This window comes from Bubalus bubalis, chromosome 3 (assembly GCF_019923935.1).
Source record: "Bubalus bubalis isolate 160015118507 breed Murrah chromosome 3, NDDB_SH_1, whole genome shotgun sequence".
Taxonomy (NCBI): domain Eukaryota; kingdom Metazoa; phylum Chordata; class Mammalia; order Artiodactyla; family Bovidae; genus Bubalus; species Bubalus bubalis.
Genome location: NC_059159.1, coordinates 24447754 through 24467431, shown reverse-complemented (window position 1 = coordinate 24467431; position 19678 = coordinate 24447754). Strand labels below are relative to the sequence as shown.

At 53.5% G+C, this 19678-nt stretch overlaps 3 protein-coding genes and 1 long non-coding RNA gene across 12 annotated transcripts; 2 read left to right on the top strand and 2 right to left on the bottom strand.

Moving 5' to 3' along the window:
- Nucleotides 1–158: 158 nt before the first annotated feature.
- LOC123332613 lies at nucleotides 159–5214 on the bottom strand. 2 transcript variants are annotated; one of them, XR_006549494.2, is made up of 4 exons: nucleotides 5082–5214; nucleotides 3877–4114; nucleotides 1559–2609; nucleotides 159–1196 (listed from the first exon to the last, which is right to left on the bottom strand). It is a non-coding gene; the product is annotated as an uncharacterized LOC123332613 (long non-coding RNA). The 2 variants fall into 2 exon arrangements; XR_006549493.2 differs by having other exon boundaries at nucleotides 159–2609.
- Nucleotides 5008–8781, top strand: SCRN2 (secernin 2). Its single transcript, XM_006074320.4, has 8 exons — nucleotides 5008–5136; nucleotides 5519–5692; nucleotides 5999–6180; nucleotides 6781–6980; nucleotides 7431–7646; nucleotides 7765–7930; nucleotides 8022–8202; nucleotides 8462–8781. Exons 2-8 carry the CDS (start codon nucleotides 5519–5521, stop codon nucleotides 8618–8620), a joined length of 1278 nt encoding a protein of 425 aa, XP_006074382.3. The 5' UTR covers nucleotides 5008–5136; the 3' UTR covers nucleotides 8621–8781.
- A 510-nt stretch (nucleotides 8782–9291) lies between these two features.
- LRRC46 (leucine rich repeat containing 46) lies at nucleotides 9292–13971 on the bottom strand. 6 transcript variants are annotated; one of them, XM_044939046.1, is made up of 9 exons: nucleotides 13855–13971; nucleotides 13421–13495; nucleotides 13215–13323; nucleotides 11818–11941; nucleotides 10950–10996; nucleotides 10556–10665; nucleotides 10299–10368; nucleotides 9984–10132; nucleotides 9292–9782 (listed from the first exon to the last, which is right to left on the bottom strand). In XM_044939046.1, the coding sequence occupies exons 2-9, from the start codon at nucleotides 13428–13430 to the stop codon at nucleotides 9412–9414; spliced, it is 990 nt and encodes a 329-aa protein (XP_044794981.1). In that variant the 5' UTR covers nucleotides 13431–13495; nucleotides 13855–13971; the 3' UTR covers nucleotides 9292–9411. The 6 variants fall into 6 exon arrangements, with proteins under 6 accessions (XP_044794981.1, XP_044794980.1, XP_025136038.2 ...); XM_044939045.1 differs by having other exon boundaries at nucleotides 13758–13888; XM_025280253.2 differs by lacking the exon at nucleotides 13855–13971 and adding an exon at nucleotides 13669–13771.
- MRPL10 (mitochondrial ribosomal protein L10) lies at nucleotides 13826–19627 on the top strand. 3 transcript variants are annotated; one of them, XM_025280255.3, is made up of 5 exons: nucleotides 13826–13958; nucleotides 15874–16043; nucleotides 17233–17397; nucleotides 17651–17795; nucleotides 18677–19627. In XM_025280255.3, exons 1-5 carry the CDS (start codon nucleotides 13907–13909, stop codon nucleotides 18931–18933), a joined length of 789 nt encoding a protein of 262 aa, XP_025136040.1. In that variant the 5' UTR covers nucleotides 13826–13906; the 3' UTR covers nucleotides 18934–19627. The 3 variants fall into 3 exon arrangements, with proteins under 3 accessions (XP_025136040.1, XP_006074379.1, XP_025136041.1); XM_006074317.4 differs by lacking the exon at nucleotides 13826–13958 and adding an exon at nucleotides 13972–14129; XM_025280256.3 differs by lacking the exon at nucleotides 13826–13958 and adding an exon at nucleotides 14596–14614.
- Nucleotides 19628–19678: the final 51 nt, after the last annotated feature.

Sequence of the window (19678 nt, the reverse complement as noted above, 5' to 3'; positions counted from 1 at the left end):
GCCCTTCTTTCTCCACCCAGAGCCCTATGCAAGGGTTAGTTGTGTATTGATTTTTTAAGTTATAAGCAAAGGGTATTTTATTTAATATTAGGACACGTGTGTGCATGTTGTGTGTACCTATGTATGTGTGTATTTCTGTGTGTATGTGTGTTTCTCTACTGAGCCTGGGGTCTCCAGCCAGGGAGACCCCGTCTTGTTCAACCCAGCCAAGGTCCTCTGGCCTAAGGCCCATAGCATCTTTTCCTTGGGGATGCTGGAGCCCAGTCCAAGGACTGGGTGCTTTTTGGGAAGTGGGGCTGGAATCTGGCGGGGGCGGGGAGGGGATATGTTTGTGTAGAAGAGAGCCCTTCTTATGAGGGGTAGGGTGACTCTCCCTGAAGGACCCATGGGGTAGGTTAAGAAGTCACGTCCTTTCTTTATGCTCCCTCTGTCCCTACCTCCTGCTTATCTGACCAGAGGTCCCTTTCCTTGTGGAGAGAGTTGGGGGCAGAAGAGAATGGGCAGTGCCTGCAGGTTGCCTGGCCCGGTGGGAAAGGGGGAGGGAGAGAGGGTTCCGTGGGCGTGAGATGTCGTTTTCCTCCACCCATCGAAAGCAGCCACCCTCTCCCTGTGCCACCAGGATAGTCTTTCCCAGTGACCATTCTCAGGGGAGCTCCCTAGTGGGTGTTGGAGAGGGGGTGTGGATGTTTCCCCCATGGAGGCCCCGAGCTCTAAGGTGTGCGGGTGAGGGCTTTGGATAGGTTTTTTTCTGCTCCCCTCTTTTATAGACCGAGGTTGCTTGGCTGTCTGCCCTCTTCTAGGCAGCCCCCTAGAGGAGAAATGTAGGAATTTTTTTTTTTCTTTAACTGCTGTGAACCCACTTTAGGGGGGTGGGGGGAGGAGGAGGAAGAAGCGGCCTGTGTTTTTTATGCCATAATAAAGTCATCAACCACATCACTGCTTCATTTGTCTTCCAGCTCTGGCTTCCTTTTTGACTCAGGGTCCCTCAGCAGTGAGGACCAGGCTGGCTGCAGGGTGGGGTGGACACTTCTCTTTCATCCTGCAACCCTGGGCAGCCTCCCCTCCCTTTGTTTGGGGGCAGAGCTGAGCTGATTGAAGGGTCGGATCCTGCCGTGCCCGGAGGTTGTTGGTGCAGGAGGAGGGTGGGGTTCCCTCGGGGTTGATAGCTGGGCTGACTGTTCTTCCCTGGTCGTCACCTGTGGAGATGGAAAGATTCTAGATATTTCCTTCCTCTTCCATATGCAAGCCCCTTCTTTAGCCTCCCCCACCAAGAATGCTGGTTCCCTGCCTTCCCAGAGATGGCCAGCCTCTTGGCCCCCTCTCCCCGCCCCTGTGGGGGTGTGCCTGTCAATCAGGCCTTCTGGTTGTGAGTGAGGTGGGGGTGACTGACAGCGATTTCTTCACCCAGGATGATCCCTATCAGGGACAAGGTGATGAAAGGCAGCCTAGCTATCTGATGGGCTCCCGCCCAGCTGGAAAGTATGAAGGAAAGGTTCGTACTGCAGCTCCCAGCTAGAGACCCGCCACAGTTACACAATCGCGGTGTGCACAGAAGTACCTCGCTGGGTCCATGGGGCACCCCCAGATATGTGCGAATGCATACTTTTCCAGGCTGCTCCGTGCCTGGTGCACAGTCCGTGCCTGACACATGTCAGAGTAAAAGCCTCATGACTCCAGAGTCCTAAACCTAGGAAGGTTGATAGGGATCAGTTTTTAGCTCCAAGGGTGCAGAGTAGGTTACTATATTCTTCCATCTTCCCATCCTACCTGATGACCAAAATTGTCTACCCTAGTGGGACTCCTATTCCCCTCACTCTAATCCTAACCGACTTTCTCAGAGCCAAGTCTGGTACCCAGGTTGGCCAATTCCATCACTTGTTTGGGAGAGTCTGATGTCCCAAAATTTCTTAAATGGCATCAGCATGATTTGGGGATTACAGTGGAGAGCAGACTGGTGAGGGGGTCAAATGTTTATTTTCATATGCTGCTGGACTTAGACGCCTGGGTGGAGGCCCATTCCTGTGACCTCAGGCCTACTCCACTCCCTGCAACTCTTCTTTTTGTCTTCCCGGTTCTGGGGACTCAGACCCCAGGAAACTGGCGAATCCTCCCCTCCTGTCCCCCATCGCTGCCCCCAGGGGACAGGAGGGCAGCTGTGGGGCCGGCTGGGCCTGTCTGGGCAGGGCTGGGGCCGCCCCTCCTCCGCTTGCAGCTCCTCCCGCTGACCTGCATTCTTAGCGGGGGCCTTTGGTGGGGCTCTGACGATTAGTCGCTGGCCCTGGCAGCAATGCTGCCTGGCTGCCCCCTCCCCCCGCAATGGGGCCCGGGGCCACCTCTGACCCCTCAGTTCTGTTGTCCCAGGCAGGACAGTCCTAGAGGGGCTGAGAGCAAGTTTGGGAAATAAGAACATGGGTCTTACCCCTCTGGGCAACGTCTCTGAGCCACTCTCTTCTCTCCTGGGAAGTGGGAGTCGAAGCCCTCTAGGGTGGGTGAGTGGAGTCAGGAACGGGAAAGTGACAGGGGAACCAGCAGCCTGGGAACTGCAGCTGGAGGCTGTGCGTACGGCCCCAGGCCTCTCCTCCTGCCTGTTCCTGCCCCCCAGCGGGCACCTGGAGAAGTGCACGACATGAACTGGCTTTCCAGCCCAGCGAGGCGGCTATTCAATGTTGATCACCACACAGCCTTGATGTTTGCTTCTAGAATGACGTCCACTGGCAACCTCAAGAACCGCCCCCCGCACCGCCCCACGGGCCGGCCCCCCGCCCCGTACATCACACCAGAAGCATCCTTCACTTCCCATTAATCCTAGCGAGTCTGACTGTTTAGCATCTGAGCAGTATGGGTTTGAAAAGAATCTCAGGAACCAAGTAGTCCAGTTGTTCCCCCTGGAAGAGGGCATATTAGAACCATCCATGGAGTTTGTCCAGATACCCGGATTCACGCCCCAACATCCCACTAAATTATGTCCCTTGGGGGTGCAGTAGAGCAGCACTTCGCAAACTTTACACCTGGGGGTCCTGTTAACATGCAGATTCCCATTCAGTAGGTTTGAGGTGGGGCCAGAGATTCTGCATTTTTAACAAGCTCCCAGATAATGCTGATGCTGGCAATCCTCGGACACTTTGAGAAGCAGAGCATTAAAGTATTGACCTATGCAATGGGAGTTGTGTGGTTGAAATCTAATCCCTCCTCACCCCATCCATGATTCAGAACCAATGATCTAGTCCAACGCCTTCATTCGTTACTGGAGACACTGAGGCCCTTGCAGGTAAAGTGACCTGCCGGAAGAGGCCTGAGGCGCTATGTTATAGCAGGAAAAAGGAGCAGGATGAGATGCTGGTCTGCACAGTTCCAGGTAATGCCCTTCTCCCTCCAGCCCAGCTTCTAGGTCAACCTTCTGTTCAAGTGGCAGTCCCTTTTCTGAAAGTGACACCCATTTCCCTGGAAATAGCACCCTCTTGGGAACCAGCCATGTTTATCTGGAGGCAATCAGAAGATGTCTCAGGACTTTGCAGTGGTTAAGAATCCACCTGCCAATTCAGGGGACACAGTTCAATCCCTGGTCCGGGAAGACTCCACATGCCTCCGGGCAACTAAGTGGGTGCGCCACAACTACTGAGCCCACCTGAACTCCAGAGCCCCACCACACATAAGAGGAACCACCACAATGAGAAGACCAGGCACCCCAACTAGAGAGCAGCCCCCTCTCACTGCAACTAGAGAAAGCCCGCGCACAGAAACGAAGACCCAGAACAACAAAATATAAATAAATAAATAATCTTTTTAAAAAGAAAATGTCTCAGATTTCAGATGTCCCAACAGCCTTATCTTGTAGGTTTTCCCCAGCCGTCACTCCCACAGCTGCCCACAGCCTACCTTCTGGGGAAACCTCAACCTCCACCTTCATTCTCATCCCAGGAATGACAACAGGCTGGGATGCTGTGGCCAGATCTCTGAGCAGCAGCCCCGATTGGTTGGCAGGGTGGATGTGGGCAAAGTACATAACCTGCAGTGTCTCCTCTCTCCACATTCCAGAGGGCTCCATAAAGCAAACGGGAGTGAGATCCATTCACTTAAATGCTGGTTATGGAGATGATTTATACAGGAAAATGACCTGGAAAGCAGAATATTTGAGATCAGAGTCCACCTCCATATGGATATATGCCCCCTTGGCCAAGATTTCTCCTTTGCTGTTTCGGTTACAAATCTTTGGACTAGAAATTTCCAAATTTTCTTTCAAAGCTAACCTCCAATGAGTTTGAGCACTGTGGGGCAGAATTGGCCTTTGGGGATTCGGAATGGATTTTGTGCATATGAGTTACTTGCTCAGCTGTGTCTGACTCGTTGTGGCCCCGTGGACTGCAGCCCCCTAGGCTTCTCTGTCCACGGAATTTTCCAGGCAAGAATATTCCCTTCTGCAGGGGATCTTCCCCACCCAGGGACTGAACCCGGGTCTCCCGCATTATTGGCAGATTCTTTGCCATTTGAGCCACCAGGTATATATGCCTTAAACTTTTTTAAGGAATTCACTTCAATTATTCCCAGGCCTCCTGGCCTGTGACCACACCTGTCGATCTTTCTTTCTCTTTGATCTTATTTCTGAGGGGTTGGAGAGGGGGAGGTGGGAGATGGGGAGGAGCCGGGGGAACAGGGTATGACGGGGATGCGGGGATGCGGAGGAGGGTGCACCAGCCTGGAATTGTGCCTTTAGGTGACAAGTAGCTGAGGTTCTTCCTTAATCTCCAGATGCCCTAGCTGTCCACATTCTCTAACGAATCAGCCAAGTTTTCCTTTCTTCCCTTTTCGCGTGGGCTTCTTTCCACCTCCGGCTCCCTGTCCCGACAGTGACCCCACTGGAGAAACTAGCGGATTCGTCGCAGCCTTTATCGGGCCTAAAAGCTGCACCCGGGTAGGGCAGGCAGCAAGCAGGACTCCGAAGGCCACTTCGCTCCAAGAAGTGGTGCTGGCGCGCACTCTGCTGGAAAACGGCAGAACTGCAGGCGCTCGATTTCGACTCCGCCCCCGAGGCCAAAGTCTTCCAGGTCACTTCCAGGAGCCTCCGCCCCTGGGACAGACCTTACCTGAAGCGGAGGCTGTAGGACTCCGGACTAAGCTGGGAATTTGCACGGAGAGAGGGTGAGGAGTATAAAGTGTTGGGAGAGCGAGAAACGGGCCGACAGAAGAGGGGCTTGGGACTCTTGGAGAGAGGTTGGGTAGCGAGGGAGCCGCTCCTGCGACTGCCCTGAAGTGTCACGTTCCCGAGTAGAGCAGGGCCCTCGGAGCGTGCGGTCTGCGCCCGTCTGCCGATTCCCAAACCTGGAGCCCGTGGAGAGTGTGGGCGTTTCCTTCGCGCACGCCGAGCAACGAGCATGCGTGCGGTGCTGTGCGTGGCAAACCCGTCGCACTGTCTTCCCGTAGTGTCTGCACGTGTTGGGAGGGGTGCTCGCTAGGACCGCTCCCGGTCAGGATGGTGGAGAGGTGGCTTGAGAGGGACACACGCATCCCCATCTCTCCCCAGATGGCATCGTGGAGCCCTGACACCCCATGTTCCTGCGACTGCTTTGTCTCGATGCCCCCGGCCTCGGCTCTCCCAGCCGTGATCTTTGCCAAGAACTCTGACCGGCCCAGGGATGAGGTGCAGGAGGTGGTGTTTGTACCGGCAGGCACGCACGCCCCCGGGAGCCGCCTCCAGGTGGGTTAGGCCTTCCAGAGTGCTGGGAGGTGTGGCAGTACTAGGTATTCTTCTAAAACCTTCCTCCTCTGTTACCCCCACCTGAGAAGCTACCAGATGTGGTGAAAAGAACATGAGCTTTGAGTCTACTGATTGGGACCTAGCCTGTTATTTAGCCGCTGTTGACCTCAGTTTTCTCATCTGTATAATAGGGATAATAAGACCTTCCTCAAAGGATTGTGTTGGGCGATGGGTTCAGCGCCACCACTTTAGAGGTACCCTCCCCCTTTCTAAGTGGATCTCCCTTTTCTCCTCCCTCATCTCCAGTGCACCTACATTGAGGTGGAACAGGTGTCCAAGACCCATGCTGTGATCCTGAGCCGCCCTTCTTGGCTGTGGGGGGCTGAGATGGGCGCCAACGAGCATGGGGTCTGCATTGGCAATGAGGCAGTGTGGACCAAGGAGCCAGTCAGGGAAGGGGAAGCCCTGCTGGGAATGGACTTACTCAGGTGTGGACCTGCCCTCCTTCATCCCCTTGATACCCCAGAAATCTGGGGCTGAATACTGACCCAGGCCACCCTCCCTGCCCCCAAGCACCTCCCCTTTTCTGCCCACTTTGTCATCCTCCCCAGGTAGGCTGCCCCCTCCCCTCCCCTCTCCTGGCCCCATCTCCACAGTCTGGTGAGGAGCTCCCAAATGTAGCCAGCTCTGGGTGTCTCCTGGCCCAGAAATAGGGCAATGGTTTAACTTTTTTTTTCAATAGAAGGAAATTTTTTTCGAGTGAAATCTCATGAAGAATTTTGGTTTGTAAAACCAGTAAATGATAACGGATAAACCGATCACACGAATAAACGAGAGCCGGCAGCTGGAGCAGCTGCTCTGATAGAGATTGGAGGGCTCAGGGCATGTCTTCCTCCAGGAATGTGCTTCAGTCCATTTCATGAACCCCTCAGAGCACAGCTTGAAAACCACAAGCCTATAGATGGTGGTGATTTTCTCTGTGACTTGGGCTCATCACCAAACCTCTCTGGGACTCTTCTGTCCACTGAAGCTCTGCCATCAGCACTGATACCCCATCGCCCTTCTGTCCCCTGGACTCTTTGTGCCAGGCTGGCTTTGGAACGGGGCAGCTCTGCCTGGGAAGCCTTGCACGTGATCACAGGCTTGCTGGAGCGCTACGGGCAGGAGGGCAGCTGCTGGGAGGACCCCACGCCATTCTGCTACCACAACACTTTCCTGCTGGCCGACCGGACTGAGGCCTGGGTGCTGGAGACGGCGGGGAGCCTGTGGGCTGCACAGAGGATCCAGGGTGAGGGGCCTGGCGCTGGGGCCTGCCTCCCAGAAGCATTCTCCTTTTGGGGTGGGAATGGTGGTGGGGGCAAGGAAGGCCCGATCCAGGTGCAAATGTCTCGGATGGTGGGGACGTTCAGGGACATGGGAGATGAGCCCTCTCGGGTACCTCACCTCCCCCTTCACTTGCTGGAGTCCTTTTGTGCTTCATTCAGCCTGCATCTTCCTCTGGGGAGCCTTCCTGGACTTCCTGGTGGCCAGGCTTCTCCCTTATACACAAGCCGGGGTCCCTTCATGATGATGCTCCCTGCAGCTGCCGGCTCTCGTTTATTCGTGTGATCGGTTTATCTGTCCCCTCCACGAGGGTTGTCTTGTTCTCTTCACCACTGTGTTCTCAGCACCTAGCTGAGTGCCTGGCACAGGACAGGGGCTCAACAATATATGAGCGACCCCCCCATCTCCTCTGCAGAGGGGGTCCACAACATCTCCAACCAGCTGAGCATCGGCTCGGACATCTCGGCAGAACACCCTGAGCTCCGGCCCCACGCCCAGGCCCAGGGCTGGTGGGACGGGCAGGGCACCTTTGACTTTGCCCAGGTCTTCTCCCTGAGCCAGCAGCCTGTGCGCATGGAGGCTGCCAAGGCCCGCTTACGGGCTGGGCGGGACCTGCTGCAGCAACAACAAGGTCAGTGAGTGGACAGCGTGGGGCCCAGCTCTCTTCCCTCCCACAGCCTCGGGGGCTTACTCTGAGGCCGGAGGGCCCCCTTCTGCCCCCGGGGCCCTCACTGTGTCCTCCTTGGCAGGGGGTATCACGGCAGAGGTGATGATCGGCATCCTCAGGGACAAGGAGAGCGGCATCTGTATGGACTCTGGGGGCTTCCGCACCACGGCCAGCATGGTGTCCGTGCTGCCCCGGGACCCCACCCAGCCCTGTGTGCACTTCCTCACTGCCACACCAGACCCATCCCGGTGAGAGAGTGGGGAAGCTGGGGGGGAGCGCCCCAGGCAGGGGAGATGGAAGGGTACCAGAGCCCTTATCCTTCCATCCTTGTCCCACTAGGTCAGTGTTCAAACCTTTCATCTTTGGGATGGGGGCAGCCCAGCCCCCCCAGGTGCTGTCTCCCACTTTTGGAGCACAGGACCCTGTTCGGACCCTGCCTCGATTCCAGACTCAGGTGGATCGCCGGCACCCCCTCTACCGTGGACACCAGGTGGCCCTGGGACTGATGGAGAGTGAGCAGGTAACCCCGGGGAAGAGGGGCTACCCTGGGGGATGACGCGCTTCCCCCACCCTAACTGGGACTCTGGAAATATGAGGGGAACTGGGAGCGAAGGAGACTCTAGAGCTGAGGAGAGGAGTCTCTCCCTTCAAAGACAACCCTGGAGAATGTTGGGTGTATATCCTTTCTCCTGCTTATGTGAGATGGCAGCCATCTGCCCCTACTCCATAATCCGGAGGGAAGCCTGTCCCGGGGATTCATCGCCCCCTTTCCCGGGCAGGCTCGGGGGCAGCAGCTTCGGCAGAAGCAGCGGGACCTGGAGCAGGAAGGCCTGGCGGCTGTGCGGCGGCTGCTGACCAGGGAGTGTGCTCCACCCGCCCAGGAGCTGGGCGGCCTCTTCCAGGCCTTTGTGGAGAAGGAGACCCAGGCATATGCCTGAGCCTGACCCCTCCTGACTTGGCCTGGGGTGCAAGGGGCTGCAGTGGGCACAGGACCCCTAGGGTAGAGGCTAGAGCAATCCCCTCACCTCATCCCCCACCCCAGCCTTGTTCTGAGTGGCCAGGTTGGCCTTTGCTCTAATAAATATGTTTTATTTTCTTGTTCAGTGTCCAACTCCAGTGGGGGTGGGAGGGCCAAGAGAGGACAAAGGGCAGCCCTGCGGTGGCTGCAGGGCCTCTGGGAGCCTTGCTGGGCAGCACATTCTTCTGACTTAGGTGGTGGAGGAACCTGGGAGGAGAAGAGGGGGCCCCCAACATGTGGGTGTGGGAACATGGAGGGGCATGGCTGGTACAGCAGGTGGCTGCTCATGGGGAGAATTACAACCACATGTTTTTGGTTCTTGGCTTGAACCTTGGAAGGGCAGTCCCTGGTGGGGGACCGGTGGTATGTGATGTGTCTACTGTGAGATGGCATCTCCACCAGGCAGTGCCCATCTCCTGCCGGCTCAGAAGCCAGGTGGGGGCCCTGAGGTGGGGCACCAGTCCTTTGGGCAGTTCCTGAAAGATCCTGTTCTTTACAATCAGGCTCTGTATTCCTGCTATTGTTTCTGGGTGCTTTTTACTGACAGCTTCCCCTGAGATGCCCCAAGGGATGCGGAAGACACACGCAGGGCCTAGTGATGCTTTATTGGGGACAGGCTCCTGCCACAGGCCAGGCCTCTCAGGCTGAGGGGAGGCCCACTCCTCGTTCCTCCATGTGCCTGGGGCTTCACTGATAGCAGTAGGCTGCATTTCACTTCTTGATTTTTTTGGTCACAGTTTTGGTTGTGCTGGGGGCCCCAGCCAGAGAGGCCTTGGGGGCTGCGGCCGCTCTGGCCCCCTTCCTTGCCTGCATAGTGCTTTGCTGGCCCCTGGGAGCCAGAGGGCACAGTCTCTTGGTGGTAGAGGAGGCCTCTGGCAAGGAAGCGGGCTCCGGGGTTGTCTCTTTCTCTTGTGTGGGGGTGACGGAAGGGCTGCTGTCCCCAGCCATGGGCGCCCCTGGCAGCGGGGGCAGGTCTGTGAGGGTGGGCTGAGTCTCCACCCTCAGCTGGTGCTCCAGCAGGGCTGTCTGTTGCCTGAGCTCCCGGTGCCTGCTCATTCCCTGCTCCAGCTCCTTGAGGAAGCCTGTGAGGGGTGAGATGGTGGGTGGTGGATAGAGCCCCGGGTTTGGCAGAAGCAAACTCTACCCTACCATCCCTAGAGGGGAGGAGACAAGGCAGGTTGGGAAGGACTATTCTGGCCCTGGGACCACCTCCCCAGACACTGCCTGTCTTAGCTTCTCCCGGACCCCACAGGGCAGCTGCACACTTTGGAAAGCAGGGTCACCTCGTTCTGAGCAGAATGGGCCTCTCAGCTCTGGGAACTCCTCATCCTCATCACTCAAGGCTGTATCTTCCTCGTCCGAGGTCCAGCGCTCTGCCACAGGCTGCCCATCCAGGTCTAGGAGCAGTGGCAGGGCTTCTGTCAACAGCTTCCTGCGGAGCGGAAAGAGCAGAGGTTACCCAGGAGGGCACCCTGGGTGTGGAGCTGGGAGGATGTGCAGACACAAGCCGCAGCAACCACACCGGGAGGGGCGGTGTTCTTGAGCTAGAAGATGGGCCTGTGGTCAGGTCAACACGGGAACCTTTAGTTCCTCCTCACCTGTAGCCATCCTGGTTGGTGCAACTGTTTCCAGTCAGGTTGAGGATGAGAAGGCTCTCGGGGAATTCATCTGCACACAGCAAAGAGGCGGGGATGAGGTTTGCACCCCCACCTTCCAGTCCAAAGCCACTGCCCCTTTGCACAGCCCTCTAAGCCCCCTGGAGGATGTGCTGCTGACGTAAGCACAGGGAGGAGGGCAGAGAGGAGGGAGGGCACCCCAGGACCTATTCCATGAGCCAGGGCAAGGGCGTTCCTACCCAGCTTCAGTGTTTCTATCAGGTTCTCAGAAAGGTCCAGAAACTGGAGGTGGGGGAGGTCACAGAGGTTTTCCACTTGCCTAATTTGGTTTCCTGCCAAAGACAGGAAGCTGTAGGGGAAGGGAGGGGGAAAGACAGCTGAATCACAGAACAGCTGGAGGAAGGGATGGGGGCCCCAGGTGCCCGGGCCCCCCTGGCTCAGCAGCTGGACGAGTGGGGACATAGGCCCTCCTGGGGTCAGGGAAGCAGAGCTAGGCTTGTGGGGTCCTTGGCTGACCAGCAGCTGGGCTTGGGGACATCTGAGCCAGTTTTCTGGAGTATTACCAGGTTTCCTCCCCTTCATTCTAGCTCTTCTCCCCTCCCCCAACCCTGCCGGAGCCCTGGCACCATGTACCGTAAGGAGGGGACGCAGGCCAGGTTCTCAATTCTCTGAATCTTGTTCTGCATGAAGAGACCAAGGTGGGGAAACCAAGCTAAGGTCAGTTGAGTGGGGTCCCTTTAAAGGGACAAAGCCCTAAGACCATGTCTACTCTTGAGGCTGGAGACCTGGCCCTTTGGGAATGATCACCCCACTCCTTGAACAAGTCGTGAGTGCCTTGGGATGATTTGCTTTCTCCAAGTCGATGGCTGAGGACATAAACTTGGGGCTGGCTAAACTTGATTTAAGTACCCTGATCACCCTACAACCTGGACATCAGAGAAAGGAAACCAAGGGAGGCCAGGAAACGGAAAGGTCTTGGTCGTGGACTGCACACGCAAAGGGGAGAGCAAACCTGTGCTACTGTGACCTGGCCAGTGTCCGTGGGGGAAACTGGGAGGGATCTGGGCATATTCAACCTGGGGGAGCCCAGAGATTAACCGCTCCCATTCCCACCCCCACCAAAAAGCCTTCAAGGTTCTGAAGGATGCAGAGGAATCTTATGCTTCCCTCTTCCTGTCCTTCAAAACAGGAAATGGACTTGAGCTGTATAACATGAGAGATTTAGGACAGACACCATCTAGGACTTCTAGAACAAGCAAAGTGTCTGATAGAAAAACAGTGATTTAAGAGCAAGGTTAGGATCTCTTTTGGGTGCATTGGTCTTTCAATTCAACAGAATTCCTGATTCATCTGGAAACCATTTCAATGAAGGTCTGCCTGCCTCAACACCAGTAAATGGGCAAGATGACCTGGTTGGCGTCTTTCAGATTAAACAGACATGGCTCACAGGGGCTGGAGTCCCCTCCCCAGGGAGAAGGAAGGGCAGGAGGCAGGACATTACCCCTTGCAGATAGAGGCTGTGAAGATTCTGGAGGCCCTCTAAGTTCCTGATAGTGGTAATTCCCTCCCGGTCCAGGCGAACAGTCTGCAGTTCAGCAAGCGTGTGGAACCTGGGCAAACGGGTGCTGTGATGGAGTGCCACTTCTGTGGTCTCTTAGCAGGAAGATGGAGGGGAGGGTGTTTTAAGGAGGGATGGATGGCTCAGTGACTCTGATCAGATGTCAGGGACACCTGCTTGACTCATGAGGTGGGGTCTAGATTGGGAACCTGGGTTGACTTGGAGACCTCAGTATATATCAGTAGCACTGGGAAGGATAAGGGTGAGAGGGGAGTGAGAATCCTTGGACTGGGAAACTGGGTGATGGCAGCTATGGTTCCTGCAGATGTGGGGGCAGACTTCCTCCAGCCAGCTTGGGTTGGGGAGGCAGGGGCTGGGACAGAGAGGAGATGCTTCCTCACATCCCTTCTGAGTGGTCCATGGAAGGAAAATCACTTGTTCCACCCATCCATTCGTTAATCCCGCAACATTTACTGAATGCCCATTAGAGACAAATGAGAGAGTCCCTGCCCATCACTACTAGGGAAGCTGGCCAAACATCTATGACAAGTGGATGACAGAAGCATGTGCAGAGGACTAAGGGAGTAGACTATACATTGAATCCAGAGGGATTCAGGGAATGGTTCCTGGGGGAGATGACACATTAGTTAGGAGTTAGACTGGAAGGAGATGGGGGATAAGAAGGCATTTCAAGCAGAAGGAATAGTATGTGTGATTCCAGCCTTTCTTCAACTGCAATGTGCCCATGAACCCCTTAGGGAGTCTTGTTAAAGTGCAGATTTTGATTCAGTAAGTGGGCCTGAGATTCTTCATTTCTAACAAGCTCCTAGGTGATGCAGATGCTGCCCACCCACCCCAGCACCACTCTGAGTAGTAAGTGCTAAGCTGTGGGAACATGGGGTCTTAGAGGAATCACACTTACGGAGAGTGGCAAAAAATAAGGTTGAAAAGGCACCAGGCTAAAGTGTTTGGATTTTATTCTGGAGGTGCTAGGAAGTTAAGGAAGGTCCTGTCAGGGAGTGTCTGATCAGATTTGTTATTTAAAAGGATTATTTTGGCAACAGTATGGGGTGCCTGGACTGGAGGCAGACAGACTAATTAGGAGTTTGTTGAGAAGTGATGACTTTAGACCCTTATTTAAAGCAACTGAGTGGGCATGGTGAAAAAGAGATAGAATGATTTTTAAGGAGGAAGAATCAGTTGGACATTGCCACTGACTGAATGTGTAGAGTAAGTAAAGAGAGGGACAAAAGTAAGTTGACAAATCAGTAGAGCTCAGGGGACTGGTCATTCTCTGTGTTTCAACGTTCCAGCACCCCTTTCCTCTCCGGTGCACTTACATCTTCTCTGACAGATCCTCATCTTCAGGGAAGGCCAAGTTCCGCCTAGTGATGAGGGCTTCAGTAATGCACACGCCACTGATTTCCTCTGGACTCTGGGAAAGTTTAGCTGTGAAAAGATGAGTCCAGTTGTTACATTTCCTTGTTCTTGGGGGCCTGACTCTACTGTTAACCAACTGTTCTACCCATCCCACCTCCCTACTCACCTCCAGGCATGATCTAAAAGTTGCTGGCTTGCAGAGCGATTGGAACGAAGAGAAGTAGAGCAGCTTGGACAGCCCCTGGGAATGGAAGAACCCAGGATGGTATGAGGAGAGAGAAACTCAGAGAATTGGGGGATAAAGGAAAGGGGTTGGTTCAGAGCTAACTGTTGGGGTGGGGCAGAAGACGAAAGTAAATCGAGGTGTAGGATCTGGAGTTTGAGGGGTGTATAGGGGCTTTCCAGGCCGCCTACAGGGGGATTGTAGGTAGATAACGGTGCGGACGGATGGAAAGAGCGGCTCGAGGCGTCGTTGCTAGGAGACCGGACGCCTGATGACGCACCGGGGAGGGCGGGCTCTCAGGTGCCGGGTTCGGCGCATGCGGATTGCTGCTCTAGCCGGCGGCTCCTCCCTCCGCTTCCGGTCCTGGGACTACCCACAATTCTTAGGTCTTTCCGTCGCGCTCGTCTCCCGGTCCTTCTTCCGGTGGCGATGGCTGCGGCCGTGGCTGGGATGTTGCGAGGGGGTCTCCTACCCCAGGCGGGTAAGGAGCGGCCCACGTCTTCGCGGCGCGTTCTGGCCGATGCTCTCTATTCGTCTCCCTCCTCTGCTGCTGGTCCTTTCCCCAAAGTTCTGATCCCAGACAGCTCCCGATGACTGTAGATATTAGATTAATGAGTGATTTTTGAGTACCTTATATAGACCAGGCACAGTGGTAAGTACTTTACATGTATTACGTCGCTTAAACCTTAAAGCATCCTATGAAGATCTCTGGCCTGATCTAATTTCCTGTGATTCCAGATTCTAGTAATAACAGCAACACAGCAGAAGCCTCGGGGACAACCACAGTACTTATTCTCTATCCCCTAGTCTGCCTGCCTTGTTTAGGGTTTAAACCCATTACCCAGTTTTTTCTGCCTCCAGAAATTAAGATCTCAGGCCTTCCGTAGCCACCCTCTGCAAAGAAGGTCTCCCCTGTTAAGTCTGTATCTGTCACCCTGTTTATTGACCCCTTCGCCTCTTCACACGCTGTAATTTTGCATTTGTTTGTCTTCTCTATTAGACTTTAAACTCCATCAAGGCAGGACCGTATTCATTCAGCATAGCCAGCAGGTGGCATGGTGCTTGACATTAGTAAGCATGCTGTAGATATTTGTTTAATGAATGATTTTGAGTACCTTATATAGACCAGGCACAGTGATAAATACATGTATTTCATTTAAACCATAAAGCATCCTATGAAGAAGGCATTCTCTTCCCCTCTTTACAGGTGAAGAAACTCCTTGAATGGTCAAGGTCACAGCCAGTAAGTGGCAGAAGAAAGATTGAAAATTGGCTCCATGTGTGTCAATTCTATCAATAAAACTGCAAAAATTTGGTTCCATCTGATACAGAGCTTGTGCTCTCAACAGTTAGGATTTGTGGCCACTAGCAAGAAAACCTCTCACTTCAGCAAAATCTCCATGCTCTCTGATTATTAGAGCCACCTTCTGACTGAAACTTCCCCTGAGATCCCATCCTAGGCTTGGGGAGGGCTGAAAATGGGAAGCTGTAACCTGAGTCCTTTTGTTGAGAATGAAGGGGTTTCTTTGGTCTTGGTATCTCGAGTGTCTCCCTTGTCTTCTGAGGGGTGCTCTGCAGCAATGCCTGTAAAAAAGAAAAGTAGAGAGGAGAAAATCTTGTTTGGGGGGAGATGTGAGAACAGTATAACTTTTCCCTCCTGCTTCAAATCCTGGGGGAAGGAGTAGTGCTTAGAGCAGTGATTCTCACACTTCAGCCCTCATCAGTATCACCTGGAGGGCTTGTTAACACACTGTTCGCTGGGCTCCTCGTCAGAGCTACTGACTCAGGAGATCTAGGACAGGGCCTGAGAAGTTGTATTTCTTACAAGTCCCTGGGTGATGCTGATGTTGGGTTGGGAGTTGGTGGTCGTGCATACTTTGAGAACCACTGGCTTAAAGTTGGCAAATTATGGCAGGGCTGGTCACTGTCTTTTCTCCATAGTTGTATTAGAAACAAGCTACATCTGTTTGTTTACATAGTGACCATGGCTGCTTCCATGATACAGTGGCAGAGATGGCTCTCAAACATAAAATTTTTGTTTGGTCACTTAAGAAAAATTTGTTCAACTCTTTCCTTTTAAAAATGTGTTCGAAGTACTTTCTCCTTTGTTCCTGTTTTTCCTCATCTCTGTGCATAAAGAAGAGCTGGAGAAGTGGGTTCCTCCAGGATGAAGCACCTGAGCTAAGGTCACCCATTAAAGAGAAGAAAAGGTTTGCAGATTCAGGCTTTCCAGCAGACAGTTCCTTGTTCCACTCAATGCCAAGGCTAGCTTTGTGAGCTCCGTGCATAGAGGGTGCTCCTTAGTCTCTGGAGCAGACTAAGGTTCTTTGTCTCTGGGATAGACTAAGGCTTCCAAGAGGCTACATCTCACCACATGGCCCTTTTTTTTCTCCCAGGCCGGCTGCCCACCCACCAGATTATCCGCTATGGCTCCAAGGCTGTTACTCGCCACCGTCGTGTGATGCACTTTGAGCGGCAGAAGCTGATGGCTGTGACTGAGTATATTGCCCCCAAACCTGTCGTCAACCCAAGATGCCTGCCGCCCCCTCCCAGCCCCCCGCAGGAGGTGAGGAGGCTGGGCATGTCGCCTGGTGGTGGGATGGTGGATTAAAGTGATCTTGTCTCTGTGGCCATAATGAAGTACCACTCCAGGATATTGTCATCTACATTGTTACTTCCCCACTTTGATCCCAGAGTTCAGATCCTTTAAAATGAAATCTGCCCTTGATTCTCTGTTGGCCTCTTGGACTCAGTGGATTGGACAGGTGTGGGTTTCCTTCACTCTTGTCTCCAAAAATGTGTGCTTGAAACTCTCCACATAGGTGAGGGGAAGAGAGACCATCCCACTGATCTTGAAGCTTCCAGATTTTCTTAGAGGAACAATACAAAGTTTTTGGTCCTTGAAAGACGGCAGAAAGATCAGTGGAGTATTGTTAACTTGATGGTGGTTTTCAACTCCCCAAGTTCTCAACTTTGAGAAACACTGTCTTGAGAAAATGAAGTCTTGTTTTGTGAAAATACCTCAATTTTGAATCAACACTGTAAAAGAGTAATCTTGTATTTAAATTGATAAAAGAATTCAACATGAGTACAGTGTCAGAGGGCTAATTAAGTAATTTTGACAATATTATTATCAAAATAACATTAGCTGGGTCAGACTGTTGTCCATTTCAAAGGGACTGAGTGTTCTCAGGTGTTAAAAACACTGCTCTAGGCACATGGAACTCTGTTCAATGTTATGTGCCAGCCTGGATGGAAGAGGGGTTTGGGGAAGAGTGGCCACATATATATGTATGGGTGAGTCTGTTGGCTTTTCATCTGAAACTACCACAACAGTGTTAATCAGCTGCACTCCAATACAACATAAAAAGTTTAATGTTTGAGGGGGGAAAAATGCTGTTCCAGGGGATTTCCTGGCAGTCCAGTGGTTAGAACTCTGTGCTTTAACTGCCAAAGGCTTGAGTTCAGTCCTTGGTCGGGGCACTAAGATCCCACAAGCCGCATGGCACCATAAAAAGATGATAGTATAAAATTTTAAAATAATAAAAATGCTGCTCTGAAGCCTGTAGTTATCAGATGGAAATGAAAGGGTGGAGTGAGAGAACATGTTTCTGAGAGTCAGGGGCCCGGTTCTCCTTCCTGTGCCCTAATCTTCACTTGGGCATCACTGGGAGCTCTGGCACCCATCCCTGAGGGAGTAAGGAGTACTAGAAGGGGCAGCTTATGTCCCCTTGGTCCTCCCTTCTTGACCTCAGGAGACAGGCCTCATCCGGCTCCTCCGTCGGGAGATAGCCGCAGTTTTCCGAGACAACCGAATGATAGCTGTCTGCCAGAACGTGGCTATGAGCGCGGAGGACAAGCTTCTCATGCGGCACCAGCTGCGGAAGCACAAGATCCTGATGAAAGTCTTCCCCAACCAGGTAGGGAGCGGACCCTCATTCCCTGCCTTGTTCCCCACCCGCTCCACCCCCATGTCAGACTGCAGCATCTCTCCCAAGAAGTGGAATTCCCAGCTCCCTTCCATGGCAGCTCTCTAGTCCGGGGCCTGAACTGTGTTAGGGCTTGAGGAGACCTTCATTAGCTTGAGCCCACAGCCTGGTGTGGCCTGTGATCAAGGTGGGTGACTCTTCCTCCTACTCAACGCCAGTAAGCCCTTCTCTCCTGCCGGTCCAGATCCTAAAGCCCTTCCTGGAGGATTCCAAATACCAAAACTTGCTGCCCCTTTTCGTGGGGCACAACTTGCTGCTGGTCAGTGAAGAACCCAAGGTCAAGGAGATGGTGCGAATCTTGAAGAGTGTGCCTTTCCTGCCGCTGCTGGGTGAGCAGCCAGTTGGGGGTGCGGCTGATGTGGAGTGGGTGCTCCAGCAGCCTGGTGTCACCTTCAAGGCTCGTGTGGGTAAAAGTGTGGCCATGCTTGGAGGGGACCCCTCCTCACAATGGGGCGTGCCTGTGTCACTCTGGGGAGGGGAAGTTCAGATACCTTGAGTCTAGTCAGGGGTGTTTTGTTGTTTATAGTCACTAAGTTGTGTCTGACTATTTTGCGACCTTAAGGAGTATAGCCCACCAGGCTCCTCTGTCTATGGGAATTCCCAGGCAAGAATACTGGAGTGGGTTGCCATTTCCTCCTCCAGGGGATCTTTCAGACCCAGGGGTTGAACCCGGGTCTCCTGCATTAGCAGGTGGATTCTTTACCACTGAGCCACCAGGGAAGTCCAGTAAGGGGGTAGTGGGTGTTGAAACCCACACAGATGAAGGTACTTAAACAGGCCAAGGGAAGGGTGCTGAGGGACAGGATTCCTCTGATGCTGAGAAACCCTGGAGGCGCTTCTTCTAGAGAATTCTGATTTCACAGTTATCTGTTGGTGGGGCAGGAATCTGTGTATATAATACAGATAATACAAATCCCGCCCCCGCCCCCGCCTCCATCAACACTCCATGGTTCTTCAAGGAAGTTTAGGAGGAAACACTGATGTTGTGGGGGTTACATAATACATGGAAGGGTTTTCCAGGAAGAGTTAGGAAGGAAAGGAGGGGACTGATCTGAAACACTGGGAGTGGGGTGGGACACAGGTAGGGACTGGACCTGGGGGAAGGCTGGGAGGTAGAAAAGGGCGGTGAGAGCAAATTCCTAGGGTGGAACCGTTGTCTTTGAAGAGGAAACTCCTGTGTGGGAGCCTCGCTGATCCTGTGTTCCTCTAGGTGGCTGCATTGACGACACCATCCTCAGCAGGCAGGGCTTCATCAACTACTCCAAGCTCCCTAGCCTGGCCCTGGCACAGGGGGAGCTGGTAGGAGGGCTCACCCTCCTCACAGCCCGGACCCACTCCCTGCTGCAGCACCACCCGCTCCAGCTGACTGCCCTGCTGGATCAGTACGCCAGACAACAGCACGAGGGGGACCCCGTCATGCCAGCCAGCGTGCAGCCAGATCCTCCCAACCCTGTTCAGGACTCATAGCCAGCCTGCCCATAAATACATTCTGCCCTGTTGGCTGTCGGAGGCATGGGGAACTTAGGGTGGGGAGTGGTGGTGTTACCTGGCTTTTACTGACAATGATCTCTTCCAGTACATGGCCACCCAGAGATGTAGGGGAATTTCATTTCACATCAGAGGCTTGTAATCACTATCTTTGTTCCTAGTTTTCCTAACTTGGGACCTGATTGGAGTCATCTCTGTCCGTTTTCCAGGTCCAAGGCGGAGAAGCCCTGCCTTCTGTTTTCACTGTGCCTCGCTGCACACACCTCCCAGCCTAGCCCCTTGTGGCTCCTACGTGCCAGAATAGCTCAGCTGAGTAGGTAATTGTGCTGAGAATGGCATCTGTTGAGAGCCTGCTGTGCCAGGCCCACTGCTAACCACTTTACATGTGCTAGTTCCTTGATTTCTCACATAATTATCCCCATTTCACAGACAGGAAGACTGTGGGGAAAAGAAGTCAAATGGCCTGTGAAAGGTCATGCTGTTAGTAAGAGGCAGCACAGGCTGAACCAGGTGCTTTTCAGCTGTGAGGAGGCGCCCCTGGTTTTCTGCACGAGAGCTTTCTTATTAGGGTCCCAAGAGTGCTTTGAGTGTTCATTCGGTACCTCGGGGTGTGTCATGTCATGGGAAAGTTGGGAGCACTGTTTTATGATAAAGTGAAATACATTTTTCTTAACTGTGTTTTACTGTTTATAAGCTTATCCTCCCAGTAGACATATTCCCAAGG

What these genes read in the sequence shown, in the direction of transcription:
- SCRN2 (XM_006074320.4), top strand. Translation starts at nt 5,519, where the DNA reads ATGGCATCGTGGAGCCCTGACACCCCATGTTCCTGCGACTGCTTTGTC. An exon ending in CCTGCTGCAGCAACAACAAG is followed by an intron (nt 7,647 to 7,764) that starts GTCAGTGAGTGG and finishes CCTCCTTGGCAG; the next exon opens with GGGGTATCACGGCAGAGGTG. An exon ending in GACTGATGGAGAGTGAGCAG is followed by an intron (nt 8,203 to 8,461) that starts GTAACCCCGGGG and finishes TTTCCCGGGCAG; the next exon opens with GCTCGGGGGCAGCAGCTTCG.
- LRRC46 (XM_044939046.1), bottom strand. An exon ending in ACCAACCAGGATGGCTACAG is followed by an intron (nt 10,133 to 10,298) that starts GTGAGGAGGAAC and finishes TCCGCTCCGCAG; the next exon opens with GAAGCTGTTGACAGAAGCCC. An exon ending in CCCATTCTGCTCAGAACGAG is followed by an intron (nt 9,783 to 9,983) that starts GTGACCCTGCTT and finishes CACCCCTCACAG; the next exon opens with GCTTCCTCAAGGAGCTGGAG.
- MRPL10 (XM_025280255.3), top strand. Translation starts at nt 13,907, where the DNA reads ATGGCTGCGGCCGTGGCTGGGATGTTGCGAGGGGGTCTCCTACCCCAG. An exon ending in GGGTCTCCTACCCCAGGCGG is followed by an intron (nt 13,959 to 15,873) that starts GTAAGGAGCGGC and finishes TTTTTCTCCCAG; the next exon opens with GCCGGCTGCCCACCCACCAG. An exon ending in CTCCCAGCCCCCCGCAGGAG is followed by an intron (nt 16,044 to 17,232) that starts GTGAGGAGGCTG and finishes TCTTGACCTCAG; the next exon opens with GAGACAGGCCTCATCCGGCT.